This window comes from Haliotis rubra, unplaced genomic scaffold, assembly GCF_003918875.1.
Source record: "Haliotis rubra isolate DU_JTF1 unplaced genomic scaffold, ASM391887v1 Scf458, whole genome shotgun sequence".
In the NCBI taxonomy this organism is placed as follows: domain Eukaryota; kingdom Metazoa; phylum Mollusca; class Gastropoda; order Lepetellida; family Haliotidae; genus Haliotis; species Haliotis rubra.
The window spans coordinates 440,085-467,309 of NW_025767144.1; the positions used below are offsets into that span (position 1 = coordinate 440,085).

A 27,225-nucleotide genomic window follows, 5' to 3' on the forward strand; every position below is an offset into this window, starting at 1 on the left:
GATTTCAAAAAAGGCGTTTGATTCTGTAGACAGAGGTAGAATGTGGAAATACTTAAGAAATAGGGGCTTGGGGGATAAAATGTATGGTATCATAAGATCGATGTATTCCAATGTAAAATCATGTGTCCGCTGTGGCAATGGTAGAAGTGACTTTTTCGTTTGTCCTGTTGGTCTGCGTCAAGGATGTGTTTCATGTCCTCTACTTTTCTCTTTTTTCATTATCGAATTATATTTAGATATCATGAAGTCTGGTAAACATGGTATCCAACTTTCTCGCGATCTAATCGAACTTTTCATGTTATTCTTTGCTGATGATGTCATTCTTATGTCCAGCTCTGTAATTGGTCTTCAAAATCAATTACATGTACAGATACTCTCAGCGTATACAGATAAATGGCAGTTGAGTGTGAATCTAGATAAAACAAATATTGTTATATTCCGTAGAGGTTGTCCTTTTGTCGGCTAGAGAGAAATGGGTTTTTAAAGATAAACGTATGAATGTTGTGAATGATTATGAATATCTTGGCGTATTAGTTACCCATACGCTGAATCTGAATAAGTCCGTACTTAAGCTGGCGAGGGGGAAAAAAGCTCTTTTTCAACTTGACTCTGTTGTTCCTATGCTCGGTGTTATTCCACCGACTATTACTTCAAATTATTTCACTCTCAGATACAACCAATTTTACTGTGTGGATCTGAAAGATGGGGTTTTAAAGAGTATTATACCATAGAAATAATTCATTTGCTTGCCTGTAAAAAGTTTCTAAATGTTGGTTTGTCAACACCACATACTATGGTTTATGGTGAATGTGGGAGGTTCCCATTGTACATATCATCTTATTGTCGTTGTTTAAAATATTGGTGTGAAATAATTAATATGCCTGAACATCGTTTACCTAAAAAAGCTTTCAATATGCTTTTACATCTTGATTATCTTGGAAAGAATAACTGGACATCTCATATTCGCATCTTACTATTTAGATATGGTTTTGGTTGTATTTGGTTATCACAGACAGTTGGCAAAGTAAATATGTTTATTAGACAGTTTCGTATGCGGGCTATTGATATGTTTAAGGCAGGAATGGCATTCAACTATTAATGAAAGTTCTAGATATGATTCATATCGTCAATTTAAGTCGTTGCTTGAGCCAGAGTGTTATCTTGCTCACTTTCAATACAGAAATGTTCGCAATGCTTTTATACGGTTTAGATTAGGCCTTAATGATAAATTAATTAAACGTGGAAGATATGTTTCTATGGAAAAACCGAACGGTCATGCCCATTCTGTTACATTATTGAAGACGAATTCCATTTTATGTTTATTTGTCCTGTATATGAAAATCTAAGAAATAAGTATCTACCGCAACTGTCTTTATCTCAAATCAATGTTAATTTATTGTCTTCCTTACTTTCCTGCAAAGAACCTCCAAAACAACACAAAGTTGCCCTATTTATCTACAATGCATTTTTGTTGAGAAAAAAATTGATTAGCTAGATAGTTGATTATATATGCCATTGTTAAGATGTATCTCTTTTGTATATGGGCCTATGGCCTTTCATACAATAAAGAATTGATCTGAATTACAGAGCCAAGCCTCTCACCACGCTCATTTGTTTATTCACTAAATAAAAACAACATAGTGTTTACATAATATTCAGTTAAGTAAATTTCAACAATTTACGATGGTAATTGTTTGCAATGAATTAGGAATAATAAATATTGCAAGATTCTGAAACCACCAGGTTTATGATTTTCTATATCGACTACATGTACATACCGACTGTGACGTTCCCCTTCGTGCTTTTTTCCAAGTATATTTCCAAAAGAAATACAGTATCCTTTACGACACCAGGGTGCTGTTGTACAAAACAACCTTAGCGCTAAGACCACCTTAGTCTCCGTTAAGGTATGGGAGTTACGGTCACCTTAGCGCTAAGACCACCTTAGTCTCCGTTAAGGTATGGGAGTTACGGTCACCTTAGCGCTAAGACTGCCTTAGTCTCCGTTAAGGTATGGGAGTTACGGTCACCTTAGCGCTAAGACCACCTTAGTCTCCGTTAAGGTATGGGAGTTACGGTCACCTTAGCGCTAAGACTTCCTTAGTCTCCGTTAAGGTATGGGAGTTACGGTCACCTTAGCGCTAAGACTGTCTTAGTCTCCGTTAAGGTATGGGAGTTACGGTCACCTTAGCGCTAAGACTGCCTTAGTCTCCGTTAAGGTATGGGAGTTACGGTCACCTTAGCGCTAAGACTACCTTAGTCTCCGTTAAGGTATGGGAGTTACGGTCACCTTAGCGCTAAGACCACCTTAGTCCCCGTTAAGGTATGGGAGTTACGGTCACCTTAGCGCTAAGACTACCTTAGTCTCCGTTAAGGTATGGGAGTTACGGTCACCTTAGCGCTAAGACTGCCTTAGTCTCCGTTAAGGTATGGGAGTTACGGTCACCTTGGCGCTAAGACTGCCTTAGTCCCCGTTAAGGTATGGGAGTTACGGTCACCTTAGCGCTAAGACCACCTTAGTCTCCGTTAAGGTATGGGAGTTACGGTCACCTTAGCGCTAAGACTGCCTTAGTCTCCGTTAAGGTATGGGAGTTACGGTCACCTTGGCGCTAAGACTGCCTTAGTCTCCGTTAAGGTATGGGAGTTACGGTCACCTTAGCGCTAAGACTGCCTTAGTCTCCGTTAAGGTATGGGAGTTACGGTCACCTTAGCGCTAAGACTACCTTAGTCCCCGTTAAGGTATGGGAGTTACGGTCACCTTAGCGCTAAGACTACCTTAGTTTCCGTTAAGGTATGGGAGTTACGGTCACCTTAGCGCTAAGACTACCTTAGTCTCCGTTAAGGTATGGGAGTTACGGTCACCTTAGCGCTAAGATTGCTTTGTACAACGGCACCCTGGGCCTTCTTTCACAAAGCGCCAAGGTGATCGTAAGTCACTAAGGTAACCTAAGTGCAATGTTAAAGAATGGGAGTTAAGGTTAACCTTAGTAAAGGTTGCTTCGTGAATGGAGCCCCAGTGTGAAATGACATACGTGAGAAATTAAGAGGGAACATATTGCGAAATATACATCTATAAATGATGCTTATATGTGTGTATAGTCCCTGTCGTTTAGGACCTGGAGCCTTTAAAACTTTCAGATTTCATTTTAAACACTTAAAACATTCCCGTATACAAGTTTACCTTGCTACGCTGACCTACAGGTCACCATTACCTTGATGCAATGTGACTCAACAACATGTGTTAGTTTATGCGCAGATGAGTGATTGATCCGAGGTTAAATGTGTTCCAGTGTTTGTCATTCCTAGGATAGAATAGATCTAGAGTTGAATAAGGACAGTAATGCGCCAAGTCACCCAATCCCGTTAGTCGCCTCTTACGACAAGCATGGGTTACTGAAGATCACTTCTTACCGAGATCTTCACTGGGTACAAGCATGTGTTACTGAAGACCAATTCTAACCCGGATCTTCACGGGAGACAAGCATGGGTTACTGAAGACCAATTCTAACCCGGATCTTCACGGGAGACAAGCATGGGTTACTGAAGACCAATTCTAACCCGAATCTTAACTGGAAATTACGATTCTGATCTCTTTTAGGGGTATACAATCCAAGCTACCGCTTAGACGCTGGAAGGTTAACTGTCGTATTTCCGTCTCACCATACCCGGTACCCATTGACTGCCGGGTGGGTAGAGACAAGTTTCGAACAAAGCCACTTACTTCAGGCGACACATGTGCTACAGAGTGAGGCAGAATCCCTCAAGGAAGGAGTCAAGTTTGCACCCGGCCACCCACCCATCTATCTCTCGTTTCAGCTTCCCCTCTGTCTTCTTTTTTAATAAATTGCAGCATGTGACACTCTAATAAACTACATTTCTTCTTCTCTCAGCGTCCCCTCTATCTGCCCTCTGAGTCCCCTTTATCTACCCTCAGAGTTCCATCTATCTACCCTCAGCGTCCCATCACATGTTAGCAAAGTATAGTTTCCTTGCAGAAAGTAACCACAAGTAGTTTAAAGTCAGGACGCTACACGTGTTCATTTTATTCGTTCGGCTTCAAAGCTTGTATCAGCATGTCCTGGATTCAGGTCTCACAATGGTCTGACGTTTGTGAGAACCACCACGTTGGTCAAAGATAAGGCCACACCCGAGTTATCGGCCCTGAAACTGAAACAGACAATCAGGTTTCTTCATTTCATCACAACCTCTGGCAAAGCATGTTACTCTTCGTTGGACTCATGGTAATTCTTTATTCCTTAATATGTATTTCAAATGACAGCACGCACAGTAGGACATGAATATCCGATTAACTACAAGACTATCGGTAGAGGGCGCTGATCCGCTCTCAGTATTTTTAGAGACTGTAACACAGGTTTTTAAAAATATTCTCTTGATTAAAAAATATACCCAAATAACGTAATTCTCAATGAATTATACTTTGGAATGGAATACGGTCTTGTATCCAGTACATCTGTTTTATCACGTGTTTTGTTTAATCAGTGTATTTCCTTATCTGGTATACTTTAGAATGGTTTGGAAGTAGATTAGAAAATATATTTTCGGTACCATGGACCGGTTTGCGATAAGCAAACTAGAAACTAGATATGTCGACATTCCTGATTCAACGTACAACTCAGTGGAGAAATTTCCTTTTTACCATTCCCCGTTCAGGTAATTTGGGGATTTTATTTGTCAATCCTTCCTCCAACTCTCAATGATGTAATGTACACGCACGAACGTACGCAGTGTCGCACACACACACACCGGTACATAATCATTCTTAACTTCCCCTCCTGCTGATGGGGAAAACGTTAAGCATGCGACTCAAAATGCTCACCGGGCCATGATTTAAATCTGCCGTACGGAAATGTATGCTTCATTGTAAACACATTGATGAAGTTCGTGTTGTCCGATGAGTTACCTCCCGTAGATTGTGGGCGTGGCCGAGGCTGCTGTGGGCACGGCCTGCAAGTCTGAGAGCGACTGCGGGAGGGATGAGTGCTGTCTTGCCATTGTTCCCATGAAGGGGAAACGAGCGACATCGGGACAATGCCAGCTGAAGGGGACGGAGGCGTCCAAGTCGCGTGAGTAAACGCCGAAATAGAGTCTCAATATTCTTTCTGGAGCAAAAATAAAAAAAAAATATATGTAAATAAAGAATGTATCTATGTAGGTGTATATTATGATCTACAAATACCATACTGTTGGTACCACCTGACTGTCAGTTGAGTTGTTCCAGGGTGTAATAGATCTACAAATACCATACTGTTGGTACCACCTGACTGTCAGTTGAGTTGTTCGAGGGTGTAATAGATCTACAAATACCATACTGTTGGTACCACTTGACTGTCAGTTGAGTTGTTCCAGGGTGTTATAGATCTACAAATACCATACTGTTGGTACCACCTGACTGTCAGTTGAGTTGTTCCAGGGTGTTATAGATCTACAAATACCATACTGTTGGTACCACCTGACTGTCAGTTGAGTTGTTCCAGGGTGTTATAGATCTACAAATACCATACTGTTGGTACCCACTAACCGTCGGTTGAGTTGTTCCAGGGTGTTATAGACCTACAAATACCATACTGTTGGTACCAACTAACCGTCGGTTGAGTTGTTCCAGGGTGTAATAGATCTACAAATACCATAATGTTGGTACCAACTAACTGTCAGTTGAGTTGTTCCAGGGTGTTATAGAACTACAAATACCATACTGTTGGTACCAACTAGCCGTCGGTTGAGTTGTTCCAGGGTGTAATAGATCTACAAATACCATATTGTTGGTACCACCTGACTGTCAGTTGAGTTGTTCCAGGGTGTAATAGATCTACAAATACCATACTGTTGGTACCACCTGACTGTCAGTTGAGTTGTTCGAGGGTGTTATAGATCTACAAATACCATACTGTTGGTACCACCTGACTGTCAGTTGAGTTGTTCCAGGGTGTAATAGATCTACAAATACCATACTGTTGGTACCACCTGACTGTCAGTTGAGTTGTTCGAGGGTGTTATAGATCTACAAATACCATACTGTTGGTACCACCTGACTGTCAGTTGAGTTGTTCCAGGGTGTTATAGATCTACAAATACCATACTGTTGGTACCAACTAACTGTCAGTTGAGTTGTTCAAGGGTGTAATAGATCTACAAATACCATACTGTTGGTACCAACTAACCGTCGGTTGAGTTGTTCCAGGGTGTAATAGATCTACAAATACCATACTGTTGGTACCAACTAACCGTCGGTTGAGTTGTTCCAGGGTGTTATAGATCTACAAATACCATACTGTTGGTACCAACTAACCGTCGGTTGAGTTGTTCCAGGGTGTAATAGATCTACAAATACCATATTGTTGGTACCAACTAACTGTCAGTTGAGTTGTTCCAGGGTGTTATAGAACTACAAACACCATACTGTTGGTACCAACTAACCGTCGGTTGAGTTGTTCCAGGGTGTAATAGATCTACAAATACCATACTGTTGGTACCAACTAACCGTCGGTTGAGTTGTTCCAGGGTGTAATAGATCTACAAATACCATAATGTTGGTACCAACTAACTGTCAGTTGAGTTGTTCCAGGGTGTAATAGATCTACAAATACCATATTGTTGGTACCACGTGACTGTTGATTTGTTCCAGGGTGTTACCATATTGTTGGTACCACCTGGCTGTTGATTTGTTCCAGGGTGTTACGTGGAGAACCGGTTCTACGACAATGGAGTTTACACCAACAAGTGTCCATGTGCTGCAGGACAGAAGTGCGAGTCTCTGGGATACATGGAGATCCCCCAGGGGACCGTCGGTACGGACACTCCTCCATAAACTGCAGTGCACTCACGTTGAGTAGCAAACAGTCTAGTACGTGCGTGCGTGTGCATGTGCGTGGAGAATGTGTAGACGTGTTTAGTGGAGGTGTATGTGTGTGTTAGAGTGAGTGAGTGGATGTGTGTGTTAGAGTGAGTGAGTGGTGAGTGAGTGGTGAGCATGTAGACGTGTGTGAGTGGAGGTGTGTGTGTGTTAGAGTGAGTGAGTGGAGAGCATGTAGACGTGTGTGAGTGGAGGTGTGTGTGTTTTAGAGTGAGTGGACAACATGTAGACGTGTGTGGAGATGTTTGTGTGTGTGTGTGTGTGTTTTAGAGTGAGTGAGTGGAGAACGTGTAGACGTGTGTGAGTGGGGTGTGCGTGTGTTAGAATGAGTGAGTGGAGAAAGTGTAGAAGTGTGTGTGGAGGTGTGGTTGTGTGAGAGAGTGAGTGAGTGGAGAGCATGTAGATGTGTGTGCGTGGAGTTGTGTGTGTGTTTTAGAGTGAGTGAGTGGAGATCGCGTAGACGTGTGTGAGTGGTGTGTGTGTGTGTTAGAGTGAGCGAGTGGAGAGCATGTAGACGTCTGTGAGTGGAGGTGTGTGTGTTAGAGTGAGTGAGTGGAGAATGTGTAGACGTGTGTGAGTGGAGGTGTGTGTGTGTTTGTCGGATGGGAACCATGTATCAAAATACTTACAAACGGCTAATTTGCAACTACTCCTACTGTTACTACTACTACTTCTACCACCACTACTACTACACACTACTATTACTACTACTACTACTACTACTAGGACGACGACGATGACGACAACGACGACGATGTCTACTACTGAATATAGTGCGTTGCCTTCACCGTGGCATGCTTAATGCGGAACGACCGTTCCTCCTGGAGCAGTGTAGCCATACATCCCCTTCCCATCTCCATCTCCCCAGAGCACCAAGACACCACGCAGCAACACGCCCGTCTCTTCCGCCACTGACTAGGTCTAAATAAGTGAATACCGTATCTGGAAATTCCTCACATCGATGTAACAATTAAAATAATCAAAGGAACGCATTTTGCTACAGGTGCCTGTCGCCAGGCTACGAAACTGTCGACCCCTACGTCGTGTCAGAGCGGTGCGGACTGTGGCCCTGACGAGTGTTGTAGATCCAGAATGAGGCCGCTGGGCAAGAGGCAGCTCGGGGGTGGGGGAGTGTGTGAACCCCTCGGCACCACCGGCACTAGTGAGTACTAGGGTTGGCTATCGATATATATAGATATCATAGACATCGATAACCATTAATTAGATATCGATCGATGATAAATATAGAAGGGGTAACTTTGAGCAAATATGTAAATAAATGTCTGAAAGAAATCGACATATTTATCATCACCGGTGAGTGGTGACATGTTTTTGCATGGATCGCTTACAAAACAGCATCCTGAACATAATTTAGAAGCAGACCATGAAAAAAGTTCTAAATTTGCATATTGTGTGAGAAAATTAAACCTTTTTTCTTTCACAAAAAAGTTACGATAAGTACACAATATTATCGGTAACCATTAATAATTTTTCCTATCAACGATTTTTCCGTTATCGATCATTTTAGCCAGCCATACAGTGAGAACGACGCATTGTATAAATAAACGACGTCAATGTTCGTTATTTCGAACGTTATGTTCCCAGTACAATTGTTTACATTAGCACATTTCTGGATAAACGATTGATCAGAATAGCAAATGCATAATGTGTAATTCTTGTTATTGATATGTCGAATTATAACACTCGTTATTGTCTAACAATATACAAAAATTAAAATAATCTTTGGCAATATTGAGGTTTCCATCCCTGCACTGCACACCCCCTCCGGATTCGCCTATGCGACATGGCGATAACAAGACACGATATGGCGATGACAAGACGCGATATGGCGATAACAAGACACGATATGGCGATAACAAGACACGATATCGCGATAACAAGACACGATATTGCGATAACAAGACACGACATGGCGATAACAAGACACGATATGGCGATAACAAGACACGATATGGCGATAATAAGACACGATATGGCGATAACAAGACACGATATGGCGATAACGCAGCTCGAAATTGCAACTCCACTTTTTTAGCCTGGTCGTTCTGGATTACGGAAGTACTTTATTGTTTTCGTTTAGTCCACCCGGAGAGCGGAAGGTCGCGGGTTCGATTCCCGGCCGTGTCATACCAAAAAGACGTTAAAATATGGTACTTGTTGGTCCCTGCCTGGCGCTCGGCATTAATGGGTACAAGGACTGGTCGGCTCGGAATCAGTATAATGTGTCTGAGTGGGGTATTCATGCTTAACTGCGGCATGGTATCTCAGTGCGCTAGCCCTATAAAACCAGCTTTTTGTCTGGGCTAGTACAAGCAGCCACACATACACACGTATGCACGTCGTCATATGAGTGAAATATTCATAAGTGCGACACTATATCCCATTTCACCTCACCTCACCTCACCTGTTTTCGTCTAGGCTGCCTGGCGAGGTACCCGTCAGGAAAACCTAAAGCAATGGCCTTCACCTGCCCGTGCAAGGCTGGCATGACGTGTTCCCCCAACGGACAAATGGACATCCCGTTAGGAGAGATGGGTACAGTATATCACCAACACTTATGTTGTTTGATGTTCAACACCGCACTCAGCAACGTTACCATAGTTACATCACGGTGGCCTGTAAATAACCGCGTATGGACCAGAAATACCAGTGATTGATGTTGTGAACAACGAACCCCACTGTCAGGTGACATCCGTCAAACACACTGCCGAACCCGATCACCCGATCCACGAAGTCGCCATGTGAAGCGGCCTTTTAACTTATAAATATATTTATATTATCTTTATGTTGACTACTAGTGGTGCTAAGATCGCCTTGCTGAACGAGGTTAGAATTGGTCTTCATTAACCCATGCTTGTCTCCCGTGAAGATCTGGGTTAGAATTGGTCTTCATTACCCATGCTTGTCTACCCGTGAAGATCCGGGTTAGAATTGGTCTTCAGTAACCCATGCTTGTCTACCCGTGAAGATCCGGGTTAGAATTGGTCTTCAGTAACCCATGCTTGTCTACCCGTGAAGATCCGGGTTAGAATTGGTCTTCAGTAACTCATGCTTGTCTACCCGTGAAGATCCGGGTTAGAACTGGTCTTCAGTAACCCATGATTGTCTCCCATGAAGATCCGGGTTAGACCTGGGTTAGAATTGGTCTTCATTAACCCATGCTTGTCTCCCATGAAGATCCGGGTTAGAATTGGTCTTCATTAACCCATGCTTGTCTTCCTTGAAGATCCGGGTTAGAATTGGTCTTCAGTAACCCATGCTTGTCTCCCTTGAAGATCCGGGTTAGACCTGGTCTTTAGTAACTCATGCTTGTCGTAAGAGGCGACTAACGGGATCGGACTAGCTTGGTTGACACATGTCCTATGTCAAATGCTCATGCTGTTGATCATTGGAATATGTCTGGTCCAGACATGATTATTTACAGACTGACGCCATATAGCATGAATATTACTGAGTGCGGCGTAAAACTACCAGCAGTCAACCATCATCCGTATCAATACTGACTAGTGCTGTTTTACAGTGTGTATATAGCCTCGGCCGCACAAATCAGTGGTTGATAGCATGAACACTCTCCACTTTGGAGAATGATGATACTCAGTTAGATAGATAATCCCCCTTGTATTGGAAAACATATGCTATGACACCCTTTATGGTCACACATTTTTACACATTGATTTTAATACCAATCTGTTTCTTTTTCAGGTAACTGCAAGTGAAATGATCGCAACAAATAAACCTCTTATAAGTCCCCGCCTCTGTTTAAATGTGTCTCGGGTCGGTGGGGTAGCCTAGTGGTTAAAGCGTTTGCTCGTCACGCTGAACACCCGGGTTTGATTCCTAATATGGGTACAATGTGTGAAGACCATTTCTGGTGTTCCTCCTGGAATACTGCTGAAAGCGGCGTAAAACCCAAATCACTCAATCACTTATAATGGGTCTCACATCAGGACACGCACTGTATTAGGAAACGCACTGTTCAACATGTGAGTGTGGAAACAATTCCTCGTTATAACGCAAAAGTACCAAACGTTATGCTAAAAGGGCATCATGCAACGAGCATCGACCGCCGTCGGGGTATTACGAGCATCAACCGCCGTCGGGATATAACGCGCATCAACCGCCTTCGGGGTATAACGAGCATCAACCGCCTTCGGGGTATAACGAGCATCGACCGCCTCCGGGGTATAACAAACAGAGCATCTGCACGGAGAACAGAGGGTCAGGGACTCAGTCCTGTTCTGCTAAAATACAGTAAACATATCACTTATTGGTACCCTGGTAGGCGCTAGGGGATAAAACTGATCTGCTCGGAGACAGGATAGTGTGTTTCAATCTGCAATTGATTCCACTTGTCTTAGACTCTTAACACTGGTGTCAGCTACTCCCTCCTCATGCAACGGCAGAGCATTCTACTCCATCATTTGTCTGTCTGGGGTGGTGGGGAAGCCAACTGCTTAAAGCGTACAGCAAATGGTCCTCCCTCCGAAGAAATAGCGAAAAGTCACAACAAAATAATGATCGTTTGTTAAACAACTTTTTTATTCGGGTGTCCAAAATTATGAGACAAATCATCAGAGTTGGTCTGTCGATTTCATGTGACTTTGCAAAATTTGATTTTGTTGCAATTGTTAGATTTTATGTTAGTGAGCAATTCATCGGTCTCAAATTAAATCAAACGGACCACAGTCACGCTGAAGACCCGGGTTCGATTCCCCATATGGGTACAGTGTGTGAAGCTCTTTTCTGAAAGTGTTGACATAAGCATCTGACCCGCTTTCTGAAACAGCCCGGGGCCCTGGGTCAAGTTCGAATTAGACTGTAAGATATGTTTATGATGAGGGATAGAACCTTTTTTTTGTTCTTTACGATCACTACAAAGTTTGAAATTTTGAACACATGTTCATAGGTTTGTCTCACTGATTCAAGAATTTTGTTAATGTAGCTTCAGAAAACATCATAAAGCTTCTCTTGGCTACATGACAATTCTTTCTGTACTATTAATTCAATCAAGTCGTTTCTGCCATCAACGTCACTCTGTAAACTTGTTGATTGTTCATTTTGACAACATTTTGTGAAGGTCACGTGGTATGTAAATCATATGTCAAGGTAGGGGCAATGAAACAAGTGGCTCTTCCATTGTTTACCGATCCTGCAACATTTTACTGGTGGAAGTAAATCTGTTTAGGACAAATATAGCAAAGTTTTGATCGTGAACATGGAGGCGGGTCCAAACAACTAAATTCAGACCCTAATCGTGAAGATTGGTAATAAAATCGAAGTTTAGACCTCGTAGGTGGAGTTGGGTCCCAATATCCATGTTTGGACCTTAATCGTGAAGGTGGGTCATAAAACCGAAGTTTAGACCGTGAACATGGAGGTGGGTCCCAAGTTATAATTTCATGATAATTAAAGGTAAATTATAAACAACTATCACCGAAGGACTGCAAAGCAACTAGTTTATCGCAGGAAAATTAAGTTCTATGGATAGTCAACTTCTTTGTTGCAATGAGTGCGACTTTTCGGTATAGGTACTAACACCGTTATCAAACAAGTGATACAACAATTTGAAACATGGACATAGTGAGTATATGCAATTAACAAGGGCCACCCTATGCCCGAGCTACCATCAAAGTACACAAAGACCCCATCAAGGCCCGCCTACTAGTCTGCTCCAGAAACACCGTCCACACATTGCCCGTCTCCTCGTCCCCCTTGGTACATCAGCCACATCCTTCGTCTCCAAATCCTCCGAATTCTCCACCAAGATCAGTTCGATCACCCGGCCTGGCAAATTGATTAGTTTTCCTTCATCATCACAGCTTCTAAATTGCCTCTCAAAGAACATAGTTTATCGCAGATATAAACTTGAAAATATAAATTATATTTAAAACATTTAAACTATAGATGAGAATACAGTATAGAAACAGGCTATAGAATACCAACAACTGAAGGTATATCACCTTACTAGGTACCATCGCAGAACTACAAGAACAAAAGTTGGAATCAGTACTACTAACTGATAGATCATCTTATCTAATACTTTCACCGCCAACCACTGAGTAATGCAACATCTTTTCGTGTTTATTCAATAATTAATTGTTGACGGGTGAAGGCGCAAGCCGAAATATTCCTGTCGCTACTGTGATGCCGCTTAGAGACGAATAAAAGCAAAATAAAATACATGTAGTTTTCTGTCATATTTAATGGCCGTTTTCTCTAGGCCCAGAGACCGTTTTCTCAAGCAGCATTGGCCGTTGTTTGGCCGTTTTCACAAGAACCCGTTCGGAGGACTGGACAGTGGTCAATCTCCTCAACACAATACATGTGGTCAATTTAAACACAGAGACAAACACCGCGGTTCTGGTTCGGAATGACAGATACCAGTAGGACTGCTTCATCTGAGTCAGTTCATTTCCTCCCGTCTCACACGCATTAGTAACCTTCAATACTAAACTGTAGAATGACCTGTGACACCGGGTGTCTGTATTGTGGAGGGTAACAGGAAAGAAGGGGTCTTTTCATTTCCTCCTGTCTCATATACAGTAGCTACAGTCAACACTAAACTGTAGAGTGACCTGTGACACCGGGTGTCTGTATTGTAGAGGATGGCAGGAAAGCTGGGGTATCTTTCATTTCCCCCTGTCTCACACACACACTAGTTACCCACAATACTAAACTCTAGAATGACCCGTGACACCGGCCGTTTGTATTGTAGAGGGTAGTAGGGAAGAGGGGATCTCTTTCATTTCTTCCAGTGTCTACGTTGGCCTCACATAATTACCTTCAATACCAAACTGTAGAGTAAGAAACATGACACCAGGTGTCAGTATGTAGTGCATAGTAGTGGGATTATCTATGTTCACATCTGTACACACACGCATTATTTCAATGAGCATTGTGTTGCTGTATGGTGTCAGGGCGCACTGACTTCAGTGTCAGTGTCGTTGTTGACCCTGAACACTTGAGCTGTATGGCGTAACCTTAGGCAACCGACTTGTTGATTACGGAAAGGCACTAGTTATACCGAATGTTCTTGAATAGGCACAAGGAAGAAACCGTTCAGGGCGGTTTCTATGGCACCAGCTGTCCACTGTCTAACTCCGTCTATCACCCGTCTAACTTCGTTCAGTATTCAGCAGTGTGTTGCTGTTGTGTGACAAGGTAAACTTTGTCCGTGTATTACTGAGTTTGTGTTCGCCATTGTACACTGGGCCTGTGTTTTACAGAGTTTGTCTTCGCCATTGTACACTGTGCCTGTGCTTTACTGAGTTTGTCTTCGCCATTGTACACTGGGCCTGTGTTTTACAGAGTTTGTCTTCGCCATTGTACACTGGACCTGTGCTTTACTGAGTTTGTCTTCCCCATTGTACACTGGACCTGTGCTTTACTGAGTTTGTCTTCGCCATTGTACACTGGACCTGTGCTTTACTGAGTTTGTCTTCGCCATTGTACACTGGACCTGTGCTTTACTGAGTTTGTCTTCGCCATTGTACACTGGACCTGTGCTTTACTGAGTTTGTCTTCGCCATTGTACACTGGACCTGTGCTTTACTGAGTTTGTCTTCGCCATTGTACACTTGGCCTGTGCTTTACGGAGTTTGTCTTTGCCATTGTACACTTGGCCTGTGCTTTACAGAGTTTGTCTTCGCCATTGTACGCTGGACCTGTGCTTTACTGAGTTTGTCTTCGCCATTGTACACTGGACCTGTGCTTTACTGAGTTTGTCTTCGCCATTGTACACTGGACTTATTAGTGAGGCGCCTGTGTAACCCACCCGGATCTCGGAGGAGAAAACTGACAGGGGTAAGTCAGCTTGTCTGTCTGTTTTAGATAAGAACGATTCCATCATGTTTTGAGTTTTTGCCTCAGCAAATCACTTGCAAAAGGATGACAGTATGAATTATTCACTATAGCCTATGTCAACGTCATCACCATTGGTCTCCACTCCAGTTCAAAAGGCAATACAATTACAACGGTTGTCAATGACAACAGTAGTAAAAGTCAGCTACAATGATATTCATGAACCTACAACAGTAGCCATGCCTCAAGCTAGGCCGAGGCTGGAAATCAGGGTTGAGCACTTTACACAACCGCTGTCAAGTCAGAGCGAACACAGACCGAACACCTTGGATAGAGGCTATTTTGAAAATGTTGAGGAAAAATGACTTCACTTTATTGTAGCAGTTACCTTTAAATGCGATGTACCGTGATGCGTCAGAGACGTGACATGTACGCCAGACGACCAACTGTCTGTAGTTCGCGAGATAGGTGCGGTTTGCGGTACTAATGCTATGTTCAAGATTCACGTAACGATTGGAATCGTGGTCTGAATCGTGGACTTATCATGGTGATCCTATCAGATCTTATCAGATCTTGAGGTCAGTCGTGGCAATCGTGTTGACTGTAGAAAAAAGTTTGGATGGTTAAAAAATATTCTACTATCAAACCGATAAATTGTCAATTGTGATCATTGCATCAGATCGTATTGCATCGTAATAAAGCGCAATCTATCGCATCTAATCGTGCTTCCGAATCATGGTTATCGGATTTAATCGTTGACAAGACAAACACCACGCTCTGTTGAGATGTGTTGCGATCTCCCACTATCTGTGACGCCCTGTTGGGTCCCCTTGCTCACGACCTGACACGAATGACTCACGAGCAGATGCGAGTTGATACGAGTAAATGCGAGTAGATCCGAGTATGGACGCTTTTTCACGGACGTTCACGATCTTTTACGAGTTCGTGCGCCCATATATGTACCGAAAATCAGAATTGATACTCAGCGATCTACCCATGAAGAATGCACATCTGTCCACCTGCTTTTGTTAGTAATTTTTGAAGCCTTTGAAAGATGCCACCCAAGGGTACCAGAGGCAAGAAGCGAAAGGGCAAGGCTGCCCCACCCCCTGAACCGGAACCAGTCCAGTCCAGGTGGAGATGCCATTACTGACATTAACAGCAAGTGGCTGTGGGATAAGTTCTCTTTTTTGATCCCTCACATTGAGACTGTGGATGCCAGAAATGTAGCCAGCAGCAGCAGCAGCAAGTGCCACTGGTATTGAAGTCACAACCTCCACCAGCCAAAACTCAGTAGTTGTCACTGCCAACAGCAGAGTTCCAACACCACCACCACTCCCAGCAGCCTCACCACCAGCCTTCCTGACAGCCTTCCAGCCATGGTTGGTCAGCATGTCGTGGTGGTCACCAGGGCTTGGAGTCAGAGGGCAGGGTGGGGCGTGTCCTAGGGCTTCCTCTGCCAGGCCGTTGAACAGCCAAATATCTGGGCAACTGACACGTCTCCTTTTCCACCAAGCTCGATTCAGACAAACTTGTAATCTGCATCCACCAGAGCTAGGAGCAGCATCGAAAAGAAGCCTTTGTAGTTGAAGTACAGGCTACCAGATTAGAGAGGTTTTTTCCCAGCAATGTGTTTGTCATCCAAGGCCCCAGTGGCGTGGGGATATTCCATCTCTGCTCAAACTGGTTAGCTATGGCTGTTCAGACTTTAGGGGTGAAAGGTAGGCTAAACACCACATCTTTGTATGCTTGCCGAATTGCCTGGCACATTTCTGGAACCACCTCTGAGACAGTGGACGCTCAACACCTGAATGCATATGCAAAGGACCGATAGTTGTCTTCAGTGGGAAGGTGCCTCAGTGTCACTGCCGATTTAAGTCAAGGTGAGAAAGGTTGCTCGAAACTGGTGACTTACCTATCAATTGCTGGGGGCAAGACTACATCGAAGAGCTGTGGTGTTAACCTTGTGTAGTTTGGGAATGCTGCTGGATCCTCCAGTCCTAAATTGGTTGAAATGAGGTTGGAGAACTGACCAAACTTTTGTCTCCTCTCCTCTGTGAACCATGGTCGCAACCAGAAGTGCCTTTGTTGTTGGGGTTGTAGCTGGTCTGGCTGCTGCTCGTCTTCTTCCTCTCTAGCGATAATGTTATAGCATACAGTAATACTCCAAATGTCACGTTATCATCATCTCTGCAGAAACTCAAGAAACAATTAAGTCCAGTTGGGCTGTATATATACATATCGGGTGCAATTGTTGCTCAATTCGGGATCACCCTTGATCGTTATCGCAACAGAGCGCATCGGTTCGTGATAAACGTATCGTGATGATCGTGTCAGATCGCAACACAATCGTGGACTCGATCGGGACAATCCTATCGTAACGAATGTGATCGTATCTGAACGGGAGAGCAGATCGTGACAACTTAAATCGTGACAATATCGCATCCAACCGCAACAAATCGTATCAGAACGGATTGATTCGTATCACTTCATATCCAAAACTGAAATTTCAGAGAAGTTCTACGATCAGCTACGAACGGCCAATATAAGAATATATATATAAAGCCACCCCGACACTTGCATGAATTTTGTCCCCGCACTACCGCACAATTCGTTGTGGCATTGCGTGTAATTTAGATGGTACGCATGAAAGCATGAAGCCTAGTTTGCGTACTGTTTGCATCCTGTTTACGCATAAGTTACGCACTTGGCCCTCAATGCGTGACTGAGAATGGTGTGCATTGGCACGCATAGGCATGGATATCGCACGACTTATGTACGACCAGGTCAAGTATTATTGGCGCATTGTTTACGTCTAGTGTTCAGCATGGTACGCACGATGCTCATAGTTCCAGCATAGGCATGCATAGCCACAACCCCTTCGCACATGCGTGAAGCAGTTGTGGTATTATTTGGGCCCGCTTTGTCCCGCTTGACGCCACGCTATATAAATAGCAGGCATCACCCCCAGCTTCATGCATTGCTTAGGACCTACAGAATGTTGAACATCAGAGAACAAGCTATTATTGCAGAAAAGAGAAGATGTCTATATCTCCAGCACAATTACCTCTTGAAGACCTGCAAATGCAGCAAGAGCAGGCCAAAGAAGAAGATGTAACCCCAACTACAAAAAGGAAAGCAAGGACAGTGTGGGTGAGGGAATGGTTGACTAGAAGATATCACTTCGGACATTATGATCAGTTATTGACATTACTCTCCCCCGACAAGACACGGTGGAAGTTAACCCTCATCTTTAGAAGAAGGCATTCAGAGAACCGCTGGAGGTGGGACTCAAGCTGGCAACCATCTTCGCTTCCTTGCCACTGATAATTCCTATGCAAGTCTACAGTACAGCTTCAGCACTGAAGCTACAATCGGCAAGTTTTTACCACAGGTTTGCAAAGCCATCCTTGAGGTTTACAAGGGCGAAGTACTCAGGTGCCCCAAAACTGGAGAGGAGAGGAAGGAGGTTGCTGAAGGTTTCCATGAGGAACTACCACAGCTGTGGACGGCAAGCACGTTTCTATGAAGAAGCCACCCATAGCTGGATTATTCTACTACAATAATGACATCCACAACACTGTACTCATGGCCCACGTAGTTGCTGGATACAAGTTCTTGTATGTTGATGTTTGGGCAGAGGGTGTGCTTCAGATGGAAGAACTGTACTTTGCATGAAGCTGTCCAGGACAACCGAGCTGGACTGCCTGGACCAGCTCCACTCCCTAATGATGATAAGCATGTGCCAAACCATTTTGTAGCCGATGATGCATTATCACTCAGAACCTGGCTGATGAAACCATTCTCTCATCGCTCCCAGATTAGCCAATTTGGCCAGCTTCATGGTTCCCTCTTCCGTCCATTTGTAATCCGGTATTTCTTTTTGCTAATTCTGATCCTTTTTCATGCTGTGTTTGGGGCTCTTCTTGGGGCTGCCCTTGAGGTGCAGGAACATCAGCACATTAGTGGGAGGGGAGAGAAATATCCATCTCACTCTCTGCAACCCCAGTCTCTATCTCCCTCCCTGTCTGTTTTTCTGGTCCGGTGTCTTCTTCCAACTTCTGTCCACTGCTGGTCCTTGTTGTCTTCTTGTCTTCTCGGCAGGCATCTTGTTGACTGTTCACTGTCGAGTTGAGGAATGTACGCACTGCCAAGTGCACGGCCGTCCCTGGTTCGTGTGCCATCAACGCTTGAAGTAGGCGTACCCAATGTATGCGTATTTCTACCATGCGCAAACTATTAGTGCCGTGCGCAAACTATGTGGGAAATCGTCGTCCCAGGACCACGTGAACAGGTCGTGACAATACACAAGTCCCGCCTGCCCACTTCACCACAAGTTAGAAGGCGTGAATTTTGCGCAATCTGTCGCGATCATGTCGCACACGGATCGTGTTCAAAGCGGGCCAATGCGTGACACTCCATGTCAATGCGCTCATGGCCGTAAACTGACCCACTTTGATATGCAACGCCTGCAATATTTGCGAGTAGGTTGTGTAATGTTCATGACTAGTTGACGCAAGTGGCACAAAGATTATGCGTACCAAAATTTTCTTTGTGCACTGGTACGCAATCCCGCACAGTTTATGCACATTTCACAAAAGTTCACACCAAATTTACTCATTGGCATGCAAAATTGCATTCCAGCGCGGGGACAAAATTCGTGCAAGGGTCAGGGTGGCTTTAGAATAATATGTGAAACTCGATGTTAAATATAGTCACATTTTATTTAAACCGTCTCGCGTACACGTCACTTCATCTACTGATTACCTACTGGAAGAGATGTACCCACACTTTCCGAGGTGTATCGGTCCATATGTCGACAATTGTGATGCACCGATCAAGTTGTGGATGTATCTGTCTTGTACCAACATGTATTAAAGAGTAGCAAAAGATTTGTATTTGTGCCCCAGTTGTCCAACAATCAAGCACAAGAAAGTGAAGTCCAGACTAAACACACTTGTTTTTGTACAGGAGAATCTTATCACGATGTAACTTCAACTGTTGAATGTACACATTTATTACATGTCTAGACTGAACACATATATGTTTCGACAGAAGTCTAGTACATGTAAATTACAAGGGAATATAGACATGAGCAAGCATATTGTATTGCGTACATAGCATAGGGTTGTCAAGTTAACTTGCATCAATTATCACGAGGGCCCCGTCTCACACTACGACTGTGGTAAATCTGTGTTACAGTATAGGAGGTACAAATACTACGAGAAAAGTTACGAGACCGTAGAGTTACGAGGGTTTTGTGAAACGGGACCCAGGGCTATATCTTGATATGGGGACAGGACGTTAAGGATCACAAATACTAAATTAGCACCAGGGGTATGTCTTGATATGGGGAAAGGTTGTTATCAATCACAAATACTAAAGTGAGTGAGTGAGTTAAAATTTTACATCGCATCGGCAATATTACAGCCATATGGTGATGAGAACAAGGTAATCAATTTAAGATATCTGTCGACAAAGGATAGTAAAACAAACTAGACTATCACAGATACTTACTTAAAACTAATAATTAAATTTAGAATACTTTAACTATAGAGGACAATACAATATATAAACAGGCTATTGATCGCCAACAACTGATCACCATACTAGGGTCCCTGGGGATTTACAGTACATTTGCTACCTGCATGGAACCTAGCTGGATTTTCCCCATCACTTCAGCCGCACGCGATTTTAGGAAACGTTTTAAAAGAACAAATATACTACGTTTAAAAAACTGGTAAGCTTAAATTTAACTTCTCTCAGGAAAACAATTATTTTACGATACTTTAACCCCCTTTGAGGATACAGCCACTAGCAATCGCAGTTGCTAATTTATACTACCATGGTTAAAATATCATTTATCTATTTACAATTCATTTAACAAATCTAATTCTTTTAAAAATGCAATAACTAAATGAGAACTGACATTATTAAAAAAGATCCTTCATAGTTCGTGATTTGAAATAGTTATCCCTTGTGATGGAATATTCAACACTGTCAAGCAAGACATGCTTGACTGTGATTCTTTCATCACAAGGGATGCAAAACGGAGGATCCTCACCTTTCAATAGGTATTCTTGTGTGGCCAATACGACATCGTCGTATGATGACATCTTCATATCTGGACTGACAACCCAAGTAGGTGTAACCAATATAAGGTTTTATTGCATGTAATTTATTGATACCTACTTTGGTGTCCAACTTTTTCTGCATTAGATCACGGATATAAGATCTGATGACGGCTTTATAATCAGAGTATGGAATAAGAAGTGGTGTCACAGATTTTTGTAGTGCTGTCTTGGCAGCAAGATCGGCTATCGTGTTACCAGAACACAAATACTAAAGGGGCAAACTAGATACATAACATGGCAATAACAGTGGCTCAGTGGATGATCTGGATAAATCATAATGTCAGGGTCTGAGTACAATGTGCCAGTCTATTGTGGCATGTCATGATTTAATTAAAGAATCATTACTACGGTGACACAACACATCGTGTTCCTGTTCTAGATAGTTCCGGCAGACCTCGACTGACCACCACAACCATGAGTAATCAGAACAACGACAGCAATCCTCCTCAACCCAGTACCAAGAATATCCAGGTTAAACCAAACACGGAAGGACACACAGAGACGGTTAACGCTGCAGGAATTGTTCATGGTGGAGTTGGCAACACTAACATCAACTTGGTCCAGGCGCAAGGTGAATAAATACTATTAATGGTGCCCATAGACAAACGATGCTTTTGATTTTGTCACTTTCAGACACTTCCGCCGGGTGTTGTGTTCAGAACGCATCCTTTGTCTTGACAAGTATTCAAATGCTGTGGAATTGTTCCTAGTCGTGAGTGAGTTACAATTTAAAGTCACATCGGCATTATTTCAGCCATATCCTGACTAAGAAAGTTGTAAATTTATAAATGAATAAAACAAACTTATATAATATACTTCTCTGTCTGCAAAGGACAGTAAAACAACTATATTATCACAGGAATAAATTTAAGACTGGTAATTAAATAAAAAATATTTTAACTATAAATGACAATACAATTTAAAAAACAGGCTATAGATTGCCAACAACTGAAGGTAGATCACCACGTTCCTAGTAGATTATAGACAGTGTAGCACAAAAGGGAACCATATGGAAGCAGCAGATCATGCAGCACCAGAGCAGTTCAAGTTGATACCTGTACAGCCCCTGTGGACACTACCACTGTTTTGTCAAAGTTCAAATCTCTGTAGGATATCACAGATCAGCTGACTGTTGCATATGGTATATCTAGGTTTAGGTTATGTTGTCAATAAGTTGATATTGTACGATTAGTGTATATGTGAAACTTTTTATACATTTATTGACAATGACAAACTAGACTGGCAACACAGTACTGAAGCCTCACACATCAATGATAGAATTGACAATAGCCACGTGTGAAAAACTCTAAACTTTGATTTTATTTCTTTACAGGCGACAAGGAGCGTGTAGAAAAAGAGGTAAGTAGATGCAATCTCTCATCTGAAAATAACATGAAGTAAAAGAACATTTGTAAAGGGGCGTAGTACCAAACTAGAACTGGTCTTAAGTAATTCATCCTTGTGCTGAGAGGCGACTAACAAGATTGGGTGGTCAGGCTCGCTGACTTGGTTTGCACATGTCATCGTAACCCAACTGCATAGATCGATGCTCATGATGTTGACATAAGATGTGGATGCTTAACTAAGTACAAGCATGTTAATGTGTGTTCATGTGTGTATACGTGTCCCCACGTAGGGTAAACTGAACATACAACGAAGGTTTCAAAACGGCAAGTTGAGGCAGGTTTTGTTTCCTGAAACATAGATATGTTTCTACTCTGAATGCAATGGATGTAGATTTTTATATACGAGTTTGTTTGTCCGACTGATTCTACGATACGAGGAATTTACGACTCCACCAGGATAGACCGATTCAGTCTGTCAATCAAAACAGGCGCATGCGTCAATTTGAGCCAATCAGAAGACCGGGAGCGCTTTGTGGATCTGTTAGATTTACTTCCGGGGCCAAACGATGCATCTGAAGCGTACCTACAGAAGCGTCCTAATGCCACAGTCTGGTTTTGTTTATCTTCTAATTAGGACTCAGTTATCTCCTAATTAGGTGATACTATGTCCTAATTAGCACTTAGCTATCTCCTAATTAGGTGATACTATCTCCTAAGTAGGGCTTTCAAACAATTCAAGCATTTGCTCATCGACTCCTTGAACCAGACACAGACCAGGGAGTTAGAACATGATCTCATATGTTGGCTGGATCAAAGGGGGGTAATTCTAAAATTATTGTCCTCCTGGTGGGACAAAGAACATCGAGAAAACATTTAGGCCCACCAGTGATTATAGTGATGGAGACAGACGGTATTATTCCCTTTACTGTAAGAGGGATCCAGTTTCTAAAATAGGCTTTGGCTGAGTATCCAGCGTGAATATGTATGTACATATAATCTGGAAAATCTGCATAAAGATCAAATCTGAACATTGAACATGACTCCTCCCTACTGGATATCAAGAGAAACAATGAAACACTTTACACACTGACAGTAAACACGTGGACTGTATGGGAGCCATACAGCCATTTGCGAAATGCACTAAATCACGTAAAGATCGCATGTGGAGCAATTATATACTCTATACATGCTGTTTTGGAGTTTATGTACAGAGTGCATATAACTAAGTCAAACATGACATCATTGTTCCATTGCAGTAAAATCACCACTTGTATTCCAAAACATGATTACCCAGAAAGTGTAAAACCACAGAGGGCTATTAAAGCCACTTGGTCAGAGTAAAATGTCAGTATCTGGAGTGACCACTAGGTCATCGGTGACCCACAGAAGAAAGGAGATGCCGAATGCTGTCTTGAGGAATGTTTTAATATCATTGCTGAAGAGCTGTGTGCAGTTCTTATAGTGTCTGAGGTGGCGCAAGCGTCGATCAAGAAGAGTATTCCATAGATGTTCAATGGTGGACAAATCGGGTGATCGAGAAGGCTAATGTAACAGCTGAACATTGTTTCGCTGGAGGAAGTCCTGTCAGACACGTGCAATGTGAGGTCGTGCATTGTCATACTCCAAAAATCAAACGCTGACGTTGATGGAAGGAATGACGTGACACTGATCTGGTCTTCTGGCAAAATGTCTGGCTTCCCGTAGACAATTGCGCACTGTCTGGTCGGAGATATGCCGCAGTCCAGGAATTGGATTGTTGTAGATGATGGTGTAGATGAGAAGATGTCACAGCCGGATCCTGGGCGTTGTGGTGGTATCTCTAGGTCGACCTGACCTGTGTCTGTCATTAAAGAACCACTAAACTTTGTTTTTTGTTACTCTTTTAACCATTACATATGAAAGATTTGTGGTTAGTCTTATGCGGAACACCAAAATTATTCTTTAAAAACTTGTGGTTATTTAATACCGAGCGATTAAAAGTTGCCAAAAAGTCGCCTGCTTCCCTCTCGCCCGCCAACGAAACCACAGACAGGTTACGTAACTCTGTCGCCGGAGCACTGCAGTGACGTCATATGAGGAACGATTTTCAGTTAGTTGTATAGAAAATGTGTAGCACGTTCATCATTTTGATGATTTCTCGACATCAACGACGACATGCCGAATCGTTGCTTTGTGGTCAATTGCTCCTAGGGGTCGGGCGTTGGTGTCCCCATGCACAGATTTCCACAGGACCCCGCAGTTCGTGCTAAATGGGTTATGTTTGTGAGTTCGAAGCGAGCGTTGTGGAAGCCTGACACGATATCTTACTTGTGTTCAGATCGCTTCACGGAAGTTAAAGAATCAAAACTACTTACTAGTTGTAGTAAAATATGCATATGATTGATGACCATAAAGATTTTCTATGACACAACTTGTAACATAACGATTTCTTCCTCGAAAGTGAGGTTGTGGTCGAAGTAACAATAATATTGTAAATAGTATTATATTGACACCCACCTCGCTGCCACGAGAGAAATTGTTATGTTATACGCTTTGTCATGCAAAATCCTATTAGCCATCAATAAAATACATATTTTACTACCAGTAGAAAGTAGTTTTGATTTTGTAACTCGGTGGAAACAAACCTAAATACCATTTATCCTCAGACTGGCGGATGTTCCCGACATGGCGCCGCCATTTTTAAAAATAAAAAAATCTGTTAGAATTAATGAGATTATAGTTTGTTTTCATCAAGTTAGAAAATCAAGACTACTTTCTACTCGTAGTTAAATATGTATTGGAATCATAACCAAACGAATTTTGCATGACACAACTTTATAACATAACGATTTCTTCCACGGAAGTGAGGTGGGGGTCGAAGTCACAATACTGCGCGATAAATTTCTTGCTACATTCCCATGGTTAATGTCCACTCACCAGTATGTAGATACTAGTCAATGTGCGTCTTTATATTTGGTCTTATAATCCTAATTAGTTTATTATCATACTTGTATGCATTTTGAAACTAAATAAAAAACAGACGATCTGCTGATACTTATAGTGAATTTATAACAGAACTGTAATATCTAGACATTTTATAGTTTGCCAATGTGAATCATAATTCGCACACACACCCTAGTGCATATTGTCTGTCTCATTACACTTCGCGGCGAAAACAATGATTCTGTTGAATGCTACGACAAATGAATAAAAACAAAATGCAAATATTAAAATTAAAATAATGGGCAATCAATCAATGTATTGCCGGTTAATCCTTTGAAAGAAGGACGTTGTTTTTACGCAGACACCGACACGACAGAGTGTATTCAGTATAGATTAGTAAATCCACATACATAAACACTACCTTTTGACAATTCCGCTGTGTAAGATAAAAGTAATTAATCAATCAGCGTGTTATCGGTTAATTCTTTGATCGATGTTTATAATGTTGAATATTTACTCCAGACACAAGAAATGCCAAATGGGAACCTTTGTCGGGTAATTTAAGTGTGTTACCACTAATTATACCTGTTATAAATTCATTAACTGACCATCAAGTGAATGATGACAAATAACATGTGTAGTATTAATTGCTGTATTGCATGTGAAAACTTATGGGCCGACACTGTTTTGAGAATACAAACAGATTTTTACATGACATGATTAAATATCGAGGTAGAAAAACACAGAAATGGGATCAATTTGGATCAGTCATTATACAAATAGGGCCTAACGACACCAATCGATTTTGACAGAATCGTCCATGAAAACAAGTTGTAACTCGGAAACTAGGCAAAGCAGGAGACACAATTCAATGACAGTAGATTGTGAGAACATAAAGCTTTCATTTTCCACAACAATTGTCAAGATTTCAGGTTTATACAAGCCTGTAAACAAGATAATTTAACCCCTAAAATGTAGATAAATACTGCACAGGCCCTCTAGGCTATTCCTCATATGACGTCACAGAGTCGCGCCGCTCTGATTGGTTGAAATTTCGTTCGCGGGTGAGAATTGTGCACTGTTGTCAAAAAGGTCGATTTAAGTCAATTAAAGGTCGAAATGAGTAGTGTTAATGACGGGGTTTCATTTATAACGATGCCAGTTAGTGATTTATGTATTTTTACCCCCTAGGGTTTATGTGACCTTTAACACTCCCAGTATTGTCGTATCGGGTCCATAGGTTTGAGATGGTCTTTCTGAACACGCTGAAGTGCCGTGCAGGGCTCCAGTTAAGTGCCGTATCAGCGTATGTACGGATAAAAAATACGCACGATGAGAAGGACAAAATGAGATAACGTAGCAGATACACACCACAGCAATGCTGTGCGGTCTTAGAATCATTATCAGACGTATTCATCTGCAAAAGTATTGTTTTATTATATATTGACCTGATTACACAACAGTAGCAATGTTGTGGTGCTTATATGAAACGAAACACAAGATAACTGATACACCATTACATTCCATTCAGTGCTCTAAATTTACTCTCAGTTGTTACTTTCCCAGTTCTGCTATATTGAAAAATGAAGGAGTACGTACTCTTGATGTTAAAACATTATCTGGAGCCCTGGCCTTGCCATCCCGTGCTGCGACTCCCGTCCTTGTAAACGGCCAATGGCTTTGTGTCGTTGAACTTCTGTCAGTCTTTTCATTCTCTTGTCGTCTATAGTGGCTTAAAGCAATGCATTTGGAGTACGGTTGATGTGGCTTTTTAAAGCCTACAGTCATAGGCTTCAGCTAAAGGTGATACACAATTTCATGATGCACGTGCATTACACTACAGCAATTCACTACAGGCGTAAGTGTAACGTTACGTTTTTGTTCAACGTTTCTTTTTTCAAACGTTTTGTCGTCGGCAACCATTCCCCCACATGTTGGGATTTAGCATGAAGCGGTCTGTGTCAAACATTTTCCTAAAATTCAAATCTTTCCTATGTATAGTATATATTCACAGCTGCAAACTACTCTCGCGATCTTTTGCTGCAACTTTTGCAACGTTTCTGAGTTATGTATGTATAGCTCATTTAACTCAATGTCACTTCGAGAGACAAACCCTCCATCTGCGAGATTA

General features: G+C 42.3%; 2 protein-coding genes across 2 annotated transcripts in view; both read left to right on the top strand.

Moving 5' to 3' along the window:
- The first annotated feature begins 4,083 nt into the window (after window positions 1–4,083).
- LOC124290128 lies at window positions 4,084–10,640 on the top strand. The gene is made up of 6 exons (XM_046726819.1): window positions 4,084–4,241; window positions 4,931–5,084; window positions 6,690–6,806; window positions 7,875–8,033; window positions 9,311–9,427; window positions 10,595–10,640. Exons 1-6 carry the CDS (start codon window positions 4,218–4,220, stop codon window positions 10,606–10,608), a joined length of 585 nt encoding a protein of 194 aa, XP_046582775.1. The 5' UTR covers window positions 4,084–4,217; the 3' UTR covers window positions 10,609–10,640.
- Window positions 10,641–13,858: 3,218 nt separating this feature from the next.
- Window positions 13,859–27,225, top strand: part of LOC124290129 (ankyrin repeat domain-containing protein 17-like) — a 436,224-nt gene continuing 422,857 nt past the window's right edge. Inside the window, exons 1-2 of the mRNA XM_046726821.1 lie at window positions 13,859–14,695; window positions 21,206–21,397. Coding sequence (XP_046582777.1) covers window positions 21,241–21,397 — 157 coding nt within the window. The 5' untranslated portion in view covers window positions 13,859–14,695; window positions 21,206–21,240. The remainder of the gene's footprint in view (window positions 14,696–21,205; window positions 21,398–27,225) is intronic.